The 12,765-nt window shown below is 40.0% G+C and overlaps 1 protein-coding gene across 2 annotated transcripts; it reads right to left on the bottom strand.

Annotated features, from left to right (window-relative positions):
* Nucleotides 1-428: 428 nt before the first annotated feature.
* atcaya (ATCAY kinesin light chain interacting caytaxin a) lies at nucleotides 429-12,765 on the bottom strand. Of its 2 annotated transcripts, XM_071487832.1 has the most exons (14): nucleotides 12,606-12,765; nucleotides 12,102-12,481; nucleotides 10,454-10,553; nucleotides 8,217-8,275; nucleotides 7,873-8,121; nucleotides 6,922-7,095; nucleotides 6,665-6,767; nucleotides 6,438-6,569; nucleotides 6,181-6,267; nucleotides 5,689-5,787; nucleotides 5,403-5,438; nucleotides 5,174-5,245; nucleotides 4,977-5,029; nucleotides 429-3,002 (listed from the first exon to the last, which is right to left on the bottom strand). In XM_071487832.1, the coding sequence occupies exons 3-13, from the start codon at nucleotides 10,528-10,530 to the stop codon at nucleotides 4,996-4,998; spliced, it is 1,122 nt and encodes a 373-aa protein (XP_071343933.1). In that variant the 5' UTR covers nucleotides 10,531-10,553; nucleotides 12,102-12,481; nucleotides 12,606-12,765; the 3' UTR covers nucleotides 429-3,002; nucleotides 4,977-4,995. The 2 variants fall into 2 exon arrangements, with proteins under 2 accessions (XP_071343933.1, XP_071343934.1); XM_071487833.1 differs by lacking the exons at nucleotides 10,454-10,553; nucleotides 12,102-12,481; nucleotides 12,606-12,765 and adding an exon at nucleotides 9,369-9,624.

Below are 12,765 nucleotides of genomic sequence, written 5' to 3'. Positions count from 1 at the left end.
AAATAGATTTAACAGAACAGAAGAAGAATTCGCACACCAGGAATGTCAAGTTCACTCCTCATTCGGTTTGAAAGAATCACACACATCAGCCTATTTTTCCACGAAGTGCTCTATGAAAAAGCCCTCACCCTCCCACCACCACATCGGGATCATTAGCAGGCCAGAGTCTAAGGATAAAATATCAACTTAAACTTGCTGAAACTTGAATTTAAACCAATATCTATAAACATCATGCAGAGTAAAATGTGTATTTTGCTTTTACTTCTAGATTTCTTGTTACTGAGCTACTTTGATTTTGTTTCCATAACACACATTGGTCTGTGGATAAAAGTCTTAGGTGAAAGTTTTCAAAATTGCACTACATCTAAAGACTAGATTATCTTTCTGTGAGGGTAACATAAAGTTTAAAAACAAACAACATCACAGAATTTGGGAGGAACAATTTATTCAGTTATATTTACAAGGCAAAAACAATCATGACAATCTAGAAAGATGATAGATCTTTCCCATTTAAATCTGAGCCAACATTTTACAGCAGACAAATGGAAGGCAAAGAAACTGTAATTATCTAGATATTGTGCTTTTATAGTCAAAATGAACATTTAGATTTCATTAAGTTCACATTAGCCATTTTATATGCTTTTGATATTGGGTGTAATTCGATAAAGTAAACCTATAAATCCTAATAACTAAAAGTTGAAAGGCTACACTTTACATTCCTTTTCTTATTCTGGATTTCTTTTAAACATTTGGTTCAAAAATAGGCACTCAGTTCACCCATCGACAAAAAGAGGAACCTTCCCTCAAGGAGAGACAAGCAGTGGTTGCTGTGCTGGGACAGCTCCATCATGGAGAATAAATATTTGATGTAACTGCTCAGATTTGGTTTACTGGTGTCATAACACCCTAAAAGCCGAACCTTTTCTTTAACATCCCTGAACCAAAAAGGCAACAAAACAAGAGGAAAATCAGAGCTGAGATGGCACTTTAGAAACAGACAGAGTCCTGTTTTCTTTACCAAATATGCATAAGCATGTCCATGCCATACCAACATCTATACAACTGCATGACATGAGTCATGCTCCTTTACAACAATGCAAAAACATTTAAGGACTCATCACCACCTAATCTATCACAGTCTACGCTTCACATGTTATGCAACAGCCAAATTCAGCAATGCAAAACAATATCCGCAGTATACAGGCAATACAAGTATGCAGTTCTTTACAAAAATAAAATTTCTTGCTCCTCTGCTCTCCTGCAACTATAAGTTGACTGCCTTGTGAACAAATGGAAGACGAGATAAAAACAAAGGAATCACAAGAAAATGTCCAATCCATAATGCACTATGCATGCAAACAAACAATATAAATGATAAAATAAGACCCTGCCCAAGCTACATTAAGGCCATCCATCTGTATTAACATCAACATTTCTTAGCTGTGACCCTCCTTTTAGAGGCCACTTCATATCTGATATCATCAGTGGTACAAACATGTTTTCCCATATGAAAATGATCTGGAAGAATTACAGTAAAATGTACATTTTAAACTTAGTGTTGTCAAATGCACACCTGGAATGCAGGTGCTTGGAAAAACATTGAAATCCCGTTCACTGTCAGGACGTAATTTATTATAAAGGATCTGTTTTTAAAATGTACATTTTAGAAACTCTGTAAAAGAATCATATGTGGAATATCTGTGTATTTTGTCTTGTTTGTTGTCACTTTCACACAAACTTCATAGATTTTTCTGTATGATTTGTATTTTGTGGGTTAGTATTTCTCTTATTCAGAGTAGATAGTGATACTAATAGTAATACTAAACTAACACATGAAAAGCATGTCCGTGTCATGTATGAAACCTGTTTATGTGGCCACAATCATATGGTACAAAATAGACAGATATCACTTGTCCATCTACAAATATTTTACATCACATATGATTCTTCAGCAAGTGGAAATCACGTCTCCCCCTTTTACACACAAGAAGACTGAGGCACATCATAACACAAGGTACAGTACAGATAGAAGGGCACAGAGGAAACTATCACAGAGCAGATGGGATCAGAAAAAACAGGATCAAATGATCCCTATGTCAGTGAATGTTAGTACATTTTAACATTTTCAAAATGTCAGCACAGCATAAGACAGAGTTTGAAAAGACCTTATGAGGCAAAAAAAAGATGAAGGCATCTGATCAACTGGAATGCTGTCGTTATTATATACACATATTATTGACACACACCAGGATGAATACAAATGTGTGTGGTCTGGTCAACCTACACAGACCCAGCTCAGCATTTGTAACATCCAATGACGTTGCTGTTTAACATCTCCAGTCCTGTCAGGTCACAATACTGTATATGCACACATCCCTCTTGTCAGGTGAAAATGTTGCACATCATAAAAACACCATGGAGTTTTGGCTATCAAATCTGCATTTTTTCAGACAATCCAGTTGACGTACTCTGTTATTAACAAGCTCCAGAACTGTAGAAACCTAGAGATAAGCCTGTAACCTGTCAACTGATATTAAGACGTGAGAAAAACAACTAATGTTTCACACGATGTTGCAAAAATGTCTTTCTTTCTAGAGTTTTAGTTGATTTTGTGTTACATTTTCGAGGGAGAATTTCTGTCCGTGTCCTAGCCTTACTGAGCCTCATGACGGTGTAACATTTCAATATGAGCTACTCACAAGGACAATGAACTGATGAACTCAGCAACAGTTTCCATTAAGAGACAAGTTCTTGCAAACTAGTTAAGCTCAGCAGAGCAGCTTCTTCCCTCATACATTTTCAAGCTGCGTATATAAACCTCTCTGGGAGGAAAGAATGAGGGGGTTCCAGACAGGGGGAACAGACATGGAGCAGTCACCATTTCGACTGGAAAATGATGGCAAATGTTCAGCTGGGTGTCAATAGAACAAGGAAGCATATGTAGATTTCTGCGTCTTATGGGTATAAATCAAAGGTTTCATGCTCCACACTTCTGTCGCACCCTGCATGAAGAGAGGAAAAATGTTTGTGGATGATGAAAACAAAAAAAGACAAAAAAACATGTTGCCTTTATGGCTGCAGTTGAATAAATACATTAAAACAATTATCACAATCAAATTTAAATCAAGAAATATGTAAATGAAACTTTGTTTCTGCCTGGTCCTTTTATCATACAGAATGGGGAAAAGTGGGACACAACTGTCTACAGTAATAATATAGTTTTGTATACAGTATTATGCCTATCACCTGCCTGACTTTCCTTGAAGATGAGCCTGACAGTTAAAGAGTTACTCTGTTGATCCTAATGTTAAAATGAACTGTTGTCATGGCTTCATTCTCAATTTAACACTCGTTGTGTGTGAAGGCACCATTTCCCCAGAGTGTTAACTTCCTTTTATACTGTTTGGCCAAGAATGACGCCTGAACACTGTTTACTGTTTTAAACCAATATAGCATCAGTATTATGGTTATTATTGGTGTTTCAGTCTTATGACCTTTATCAATGTGACAAGACTCCATATATCCTTGAGACAGCTGGTTTTTCAACCAGCTCATACTGTAAGTACCTCATAATCACTCAGGCTCAGTAGGGTGCTGTGGATACGATTTATTTATGTTTGCTGTTTACTGTAGTCTATGAAAATGTCCTTCATATCATGCAACCTTAGTTTTGCACCCGATGGGCAAAGTTTACAGAATACTGACATCTTACATCAGCTCTTGTAAGGACATCTGTACTCCCTCGAGGACGTGTGCTGTGTATTAAATCAACTACAAGCTCCTGCTGTGCAGCAAAAAACTCTTTAAAACATTCATTATTTCATTTTGAATTCTAGCAGAGATCCCCAAAGTTTCAAAAGATACTGCACTAAGGTTTAGTGTTTCACTCAGTGTAAATTGCATAAAGTTATACTCTGGCCTCAGTGAAGAGCTGGTAAAGCTAATAAAGAATATGTGTAATCTTGCAACACAATGTGGACAGAGAGGATTATTTAATTTTCTGTGTGTTTATCTATTTATTTTTTAAACCTTTGCTCATTGCTGTAATCAGTGCTATACTAAATGGTCATGACTTTGTATAATCATGCAGACGGAGCACACTGAAGAGAAGAAAAGGGCATTCAAATGAAGCTACGCTAAAAGCTAGAAAGTCAGTTCATCTAATGGCTGAGCATCAGTGTGCAGAGGTGCACTAAACATAACCTACTACAGGCAGATAACCCTCCTAATGGAGGAATATCAAGTGTTCAATGTAAATCTGTATATCTGAATATGAATGGTTAACAGGTTAACAAAAAGAGTCATACCCCCGATCTACACCAGCTCACACCCTGCACAAACAACTACAAATCCTTCACCTCCACATTCACTCCATCTGCACCTCTCCCCGACAACGCTCCACATCAGACGAGCATCAAAACAAGCAGGCATAGTTTTTCTCCACAGGCCATTGTGCTAATGCAAATATAATGAGTCCCTTTGCAATCATTTTGTCTAATGTACAATAGATGCTCATAATTATGTTATTGTGCAAAATTTTAATATAACACTGCATAATCACACATCCTCAATAGTCAATTACTCATATTCATTTCAGCTCAATTTGTTATCTATTGACAAGATGTGTTTCCCATTCAAACAGCAGTAGAGTTGAACATGGTTTTTAAATATGTCCGTTTTAATGGAATTTACACAATTACTCTATTTCAAAATGGATAAACTTAGATGCTTACAAAATGTATGTAATTAATACAATCTAGTATAACAAAGAACTTGTAAGTAAACAGCAAACACATGCCCTGGGATATGTGCTTCTGATCTTAATCTGGTCTCTGTAGTGAAATATATATAAGAACACTAGAATGTATTATGACTCACACTTTAGGGGGAAATGTAATGGGGAATGTGGTGGATCCATTTGAAAGCACAGAGCCACCTTGTGGCTAATATAAGAAAAACAGAGGCATAGTCCTCACCTGCAAAGCACGGTCCCTCTCATAACCCTTGATCTACAATCACTGACTTCGGCCTGGAAATGAGACAAAAAAAATGGGCTTAGAGCTTCATTATAAAGTAAAAAAAAAGCTGAAGGAATGACGACAGTCTGCCAAAAAGTGATGAATGCCTCAACTAGTTACATGTCTAATGTGAATTTATGATAGAGGACCAGTACCTCTCAGACTTTTTAATTGGTTCCTGTGGGACCGACTGCTGCTGCTCCTGCTGTCTCCGCTCCTGCTCCATCCTACACACACACACACACACACACATTATTGTATTTGGTGAAGAAGTCTTGTGGAGCCAGTTAGTTTGAATTAAATACATAAATCACAGTTCACTTTGAGTCCAATTCTTTATATGTAATGTATATGTGCAGGTGAGAAATGATATATATATTTTACCTTTCCCGCCGGGCTTTAATCCTCTCCTCATCAAATCTAAAAGCAAGTAAGACTTTAATGCCTCCAATCCACACAGTAAATCCAGAAACCTTAGCCCCTGTCATTAAATGGGAGTAATAATCTTATTTTACATTAATTCAAATAAGATCAAAGTGGACTTGTTCTCTGCTAGATTAACATGGATAATCATTTCGCAGCAAGATATACAGCAGGACTACCCACTGCCCACAGGCTGAGATTCACTCTGGCAGCTCATTTTCTCCATCTACTGGTCAGAGATACTTACTGCACCACACACTCCGGGACATGGACATGCTCCATGGGGACAATCTCTGCCAGTTCGTCCAGACTGTGGACATACTGGATCTTATTCATGAACTTCACGCTGTAAATGATAAGGATATAACAACACAAGAACAGTTACAGTGGTTACATTATTGATGCCATGGCTACAAAACAGTTTCTATTGCGGCACTACTTGGTTTCTTAGCTTAAAAAACACAGACTTGATAAGCAGCTGAGCACAAATAGACCATAGACATGAAACATCTTTACAAACATGGAATAATATTCAGTCAACAATGTTCTACACACTCTGCGTCGCTGCCAAAATGTAAGTGCCTTGATTATATATGGCAAGGATATTTAAAAACCTGGCCTAGCCTTTCTCAGGTAACTGTGATTAGTACAACAAAAAGCACTTCAAATTGTGCACCAGGTTTTGTGGATTTCCCACACTGAAGCATAATTGTTTAGTTGTTGTTTCTGTGTGAATCACCTGATAAAGGGCCTAGATATAGCCAGGACAGTGCGTATGAACCACGTAGGATGAGCGATGACCAGAGACTTCAGGTTCTTCCTCAGTCTGCCGTCACAACACAAATAACACGTCCATTCAGTTTGCAGAGAGTGAGATCAGTGTTTACAGTTTAAAATAAACATAAAATGTCACTGTAATATCAAGACATGTTTTATACACAGGATATAAATCAACATGATGGAGCAGTTTTCTTCTGTAGTTTTTCTTTCTCTCACCTTCTGTCAATCATCTGGTAACACTTCTTGAGCCAGCTGATCCCAGGCATCTTACTCCGAGGAGTAGCTCCGTTCATGTAGATGATCAGGTAATCTTCAGCCACGAGCATCTCCAGACTGCTCACCACATACCTGGAGAAGAGACGAGGTCTTTCATCACAGGAAACACTGACTGTAAACCCTGTAAATAAAGCCTGAAAAATAATATTCTGTCATGTCAAACTTACAGGAAGAGGTTTTCCATGATGTAGTGATAGTCTGGACAGCTGCTGTCAGGCAGGTAGCAGGCGGAGAACACAATGATGGCATTGAGACCCTCTCCATAATAACCTGATGAGAGAGAGTTTCAGTAAATCATGAATAGTGTTTCAGCAACAACACTTAGCTGAGGTGAGATGATGCCTGACAGTGACATATGTCTTGTACATGAAAAATCCTTTAAACATCTTAAGGTTTCAAGGTGTTTATCTGCTCTTTCACTGACCTCCATGTGTGATGACCCGCAGGTAAGGCCTAATGACCTGCATGTCAATGCGATGCTCCTGTTCTCCGATGATCACTGTTCTCCAGAGGCGCCCATTGTTGGTGTTCCCGTCCTCACCCACGTCTCCTGAACCGTCTCCGGGACCTGCTTTGGCTGAGGCCACCGGTGTGTCATCTGAACAGAGACAGAACCAGATTCTGTTCCTGAATCTGTGCTCAAACAGGTACTGTGCTGATTCCAGTGAAGAACAAAATATATTGTCTGAGTGTAAATTCCTTTCCAGAGAGGTTTAGATTGCTTAAATTAGGATCACCTTTAATCTCAGCAAACATGTTTTACTTCGTGTATTACTGCATAAGGATTTAGATTAACATGTATTTAGGATTAGAACTCAAGTTTGCGGTGACATTTTGAATTAGGTTGAACATAGTTTTATCCTAACACCTCAATTGTTCATCCAGCTTTCAGATTGTAATAGCGAAGTCGATACTGGTTGTACACAGAAAAGGGCATTTGTGTGCTCAGCATACATACCGTAAATGTAATAGGAATAAACTTTATACTATATACTGTGTATGTTGGACATGTTTTACATGGAAAAATAAACATTACAACATAAAAAAGTACAGAAGATAAAATATAATAAGAGGTCAACAATATAATGAGATATTAAAAAAGTGGGAAAAAAAACAAAGAAAAAATATAAATCACATTAGAAGTGGAAAATAAAAGCCTTTTTTAAAAAAAGATATAATATACTACTCATTCTACAAGCCTACCCATATAGATTCATAGATGGGCTATTAGTAGGTATTACATGAAGGTTCATATACAGTCCCTGTCCCCATTAGAAGTTAATTTTAGGCTTAAGATTACACTGAAAACATAATTTAAAGTTTTGGTCAGTATCATAATATGTAATGAAATATTATAATAGGATTAACCCCTGACCTTCCCACTCCAATTCATTGCCATTGGTGATGAACTCCAGTGAGTCTGTCTCATCTGGAGTGTCGATGTCATCAACATTAATGTCCAGGTCGTCTGGTGTGTCCAGGAAGTCATCTGACAGCAGAGAGCCCTCACTCTGATCCAGGGAGAGGTTCATCTCCGGGGCAAGCAATGTACGGCGTTTACGGTGGGATGAGGACACTCCGCCGCCTCCTCCAGGTGGGCTCACATTCAGGGTGTTAGGGGGAGCTACAGCAGTAAGACCAGGAGAGGAGAGGAGAGGCTGTAAGTGAAATCATGAGGCAGGTCTTCTAATCAGTGATCATCCAATGAGGGTTACTTACAGGTTCTGTCGTCTGTGAGACCACAGGGGGAATCCATGTCTCCGTACTCTGGTAGTGGTCTGGAGGGAAACATACATAGATAAGGAAACATGTACTGTGTTTGTTGAGTATAAAATGTAATATAAAGCAAGTCATAGTCCAGGTTCAGCAAAACAATCATGACTCTGCCACTGAAACAAAAGCAAACATAGGTTTTAGATAATATGATTTATTACATGTCTCCAGGATCTCCACCATGCAATAGTGCATAAGTGTGGCCTCACAATAAAATGTAACACAGTGGTTAGGATGGCGTTCATTGGACCAGTCGGGGCATGAGTGTTGTCCCTGATCTGGCTAAGCACTAAAAACAGCAGCAAGCAGAAGAGGATAGAGATGGTAATTAACGTCTCTCTGGGGAGAGATGAAGATTACATGGCTGCTGGGCAGGGTGTGAGGCAGAGCAGAGAGGGAGCAGAGGAGAAATAGCGGGGGAAAAGGGAGGAATAGGAGACAAAGAATGTGTGGAAGAGAGGGAAGAGGAACTCCTCTGTGTGTCTCCGTACACAGACAAAGTTGTGCAGCTCTGTTTCCCTTCACGCTGCAAGTTATTTACTGTTGACACCGTGCACAGACTGGAGGTCCAAGTCTTGCTCTGCATATCCTCTAATATGTGTTTATTTGTAAGAAAGCAAACTATGCACATTATGGCAGATGTGCTTACACATGCATGTGTGGCTTTGTGCCTATCAGCAACAATAGAGTTGTACAGCTAAATGTTTTGTTTTTTAAAAAAAAGAGATGCAGAGAGCTGCAGCGCAGTGTTTTTCAGGAGAGGCGGTTTTAGCTGCATTCCTGTGAAAGCCAACTGCTTCATCCACCCATCTGCAGGAGGACAGTCACTGAGTGTGCCCCATCCTGAGCCAACAACACTGGCTTTAACCCAGAGAAACAGGCACCGATGAACGATCTGAATCTATTCCCTGGGGACCCCTGCAGTGATTTATAATCCAACACCTCCTTTGTCAGAAATGAAGCCTTTTCTATTAACAAAACAGACTGAAGGGGATTTCGTCTTTTAACAAAAGCAAGATAATCTCTTTTGTTCCTGTTTATGGCTGCATTGTCCTTCATCTACACACGTCAATATCAGGATGAACCGCTGATGCTTACCTTCTGGAGAGAGTACAGGGGCTGCTTTTGTCAAAGCCGAGTCAAATGAGCTTTTAAACCTCACACACCTTTAGACTTGGTTTGCTTACTCATTCCCTGTCCTCTCAGCTGATAAGAGACAGTCCAGAGCAGAGCATCTCTCTGCGGCTGCCTTAATAATCCATTTGCTGCTGGCTGTTCCTCCGCCTCTGTCTGTCTTTAACCAAAACCTGCCACCATTTTCCTGGCGATGCTGACTGCTATTGCGTCACATGACGTAGCCTGAGACCATTTACAGACAGACGCTGCACCTGCTCCCTGGCTTCCTGCCTCCCCATCTGACAGAGGAGGGAGGAGGGAGAGGGAGGAGGGAGGAGGGAGAAAGGAGAAATGAGGAAGGAGGAGGAAGCCCAGCACTAACGATCATCACACTTCCCTTGTGCTCTTTTCCTGCCCAACGACCTTTGCATTTAAACCTCCGACCATTAAATTCCTCGCCTACGCTTTCTAAATCCTTCTGTATGTCTATGGTGCACTAAGAATAACTTTTCTTTTTCCTTCATTTAGCTTTCTCTCTCCTGCCTCAGCCGTCTTATTTCAGAGCTTCTTGCTGTGAACATGAAGTCAAATGTCACACTGTGCTCAATTATTTGACATCAAGATAATAGTTACTGAAACCTTCAGCTGCAATTTACATGAATTGCTCCACTGATGCTCGGGAAGCAGAACGTAAACAATATAAGGCTGTCAAGTTGTTGGTTTTTTTTATAAAATAAAAAAGAGTCAATATTAAAAAAATATATACATTAACATAAATATCACTGCTTCTATGTGCACATAGAGTAAACTGAACTAAAAGTAATATGATGCACCTGGCTCATAAAGTTAATCAGCAATACATAACTAATCAATTGCCTAATCAATCCCAAGTAATGAGATGATCATCCACAAACTAATATGTACTGTATATTCATACAAACACACATTCAAAAGTATATGCCATACAGATTTTCTACTCAGTAGTCTCAACTTTCAGTATCAACCACCTGCCCATATTTGACATCAGTAGGACAGAATAGATAGAATAGAAGATAAAAGCATCCCACCTGGGGAAGTCTTCATCCTGCCACTCATCTTTCACTTCCATGTTCTCCATTCGTAGAGTTGCCTCTGTGGTGCCCATCCCTCAGAGAGGAGAGCAGGGGCCTGCAGGTGTGAAGAGGAATATTTTATTAATGAACACCATTCACAACAAGTGAGGGTACTAACTACACAGTGAGCTCAGTGGCTGCACCGCAGGGAAACGTGTTTGACTTAGATCAAACAGTCAGCATTGTAGGAGGATTTTTGTCCAAATAATTTACTCTCTTTCATTACAATTTAGGGGCTGCAACCGCTGTTGGTCACACGGGGTTTATCCCCCTGCCCACAGGAGCACATGTGAGAGGCATGTGACTGACTCGGACAGAGCCCATTTTCTGAGCTCCGCTCTCCTCAAAGTCAAATATTATGTGCAAATTTGCTCCTGGGTGGAATTCAAGAGGCCGGCGTGGAGGACGACTTTCAGGCCTAATCCTCCCTCACTGCTCCTTATTCCTACCTCACTGATGTGACTGCTGCCTTTTTGATCTCCAGTCATACCCAGGCTTTATGTCACCAATAATATTAATAGAAAAAGTTCACTTCAGACCTAATATTGGAGAATTCACATTATGATGCTTTGGACAATACAGTGACCATATAGTGACTGCATAATGAATAGTGTTACTAGGATGCACTCCTCTAAATTACAGGATTTAATGCTGAAATCTAGGTGCATTTTCAGAACATGATAATGACACATTAATCACTGTGATACGGTGACACAATAATCTGGTGAACTGCCTGAGAGCTACCCTGCGACTGTTTAATTGGACCTAACTTCCTGTTGTCTCTGTAGTTCTGCATGCAGTGGATTCCTATGGTATGATTACTAGAAGGTGGTTTTGGTGCTTTTGGCAGCGACACTCGTGGCTGAGTATAAACTGGAGAGCAGCCATGTCTCACACACAGAGGAAATCATTAATTTCCACAGGTCTTATATAACACACGAGGAGCAAAGCAAATATAAGATTGCAGCATGTGATGGCACTACACACTCTTGTTGGTAGCAGGTCAAAGTCGTCAATAATAGACTGCGACAACAAACACAAAAGAGAAAGTTATAGTAAATGGTGCATGATGAAAAGAGACTAAATCATTATCAGCTATTTCTCAAAAACATTTCTTCTTCTCACATTTTGACAGCTGGAAAAATCATGAAGTAGTAATTGTGCATGAAATTTTTCAATTAACCATTGCCCAAACATAACCGACCTTTGCCTACAGACAAAGACATTAATAATATGTCAAATACTTGAAAATATGGACTGTATTAATATCATATTATATTATATTTATGATATTTATATGTGTCTATAAGTCATTACATGTCATTTAAAGACCCCGTTCTTGTACAAGTGCCATCCCCTGCCAACCCATTTCATGAAAATCTACAAAATGAATTGCAACCAAATGTGCAGCACATCACCACCACAAATTAAAATGGTCCCACAGCCTTTCTAGGTCATCCCAAATGGAGCAGTCAATAGAGGAAAAAAAAAGAACAAATATATTTTTATCTGTAAGTGGACATCTAATGTCCAGTCAGTGCAAGATGTAAGTAGTGCAAGCAGATAAGAAATGCAAGGAGATGAAGTCAGAGGTTATACTCACATGAGCGGTGCGAGATCCCCTCAAAACCTCTCACTGGTCTGTGCCTACGAGTCCTCCCTCCTTCCTCAGTCACAGATGCAAAAATCCAAAGGGAGAAAGGCCTGATCCCCCTCACCAACAGAAAAGCATGGGTCGGGCTGAAATCTCTCCTCACCCTCTCTGTCTTTGACTAATTTACATGCACACAGACGCACACACACACTCACACACAGACACAGTTGTACAGTGTCCTCGATGTGTGCCTCTAGCCAGCAGCAGGTGTCTGAAGACAGGGGGCACCTCTGTACTGGACTCCCCACCCTCCTCTCCTCCGCCTCTGGCCACCTTTGTTGGGGAAAGACTGGCCGTGAAGAGCGAGCCGACAGCCTGCCTCTCAGCTCCTACAGCCACACCACCAAGACACAAAATTCTTTAAATGAGACTACATCTGCTCTGGCAACATGATCTCACTCTCTATCTCACCCCTTTTCCCTGCTTGTGGTTGGAGCATCTTTTTACCCTCACCTCAAAATCAGTTCAAACCCTTTCATCTGTGTCTTGATCCCTCCACTGAGGCAGATTCTTTATCCCTACAGCAACTTGGAGAAAAATGAGCGCCAGTCTCTGTGTCCCTTCACTCCATTAGATAACCCTGCTGTGGTTTTCAGTGGTCCTCTATGTGGCT

This window comes from Trachinotus anak, unplaced genomic scaffold (assembly GCF_046630095.1).
Source record: "Trachinotus anak isolate AG129_WGS33_773 ecotype Australia unplaced genomic scaffold, CSIRO_AGI_Tana_v1 ptg000010l, whole genome shotgun sequence".
Taxonomy (NCBI): domain Eukaryota; kingdom Metazoa; phylum Chordata; class Actinopteri; order Carangiformes; family Carangidae; genus Trachinotus; species Trachinotus anak.
The sequence above is the reverse complement of the archived record's forward strand: the minus strand, read 5'-3'. Positions and strand labels throughout refer to the sequence as shown.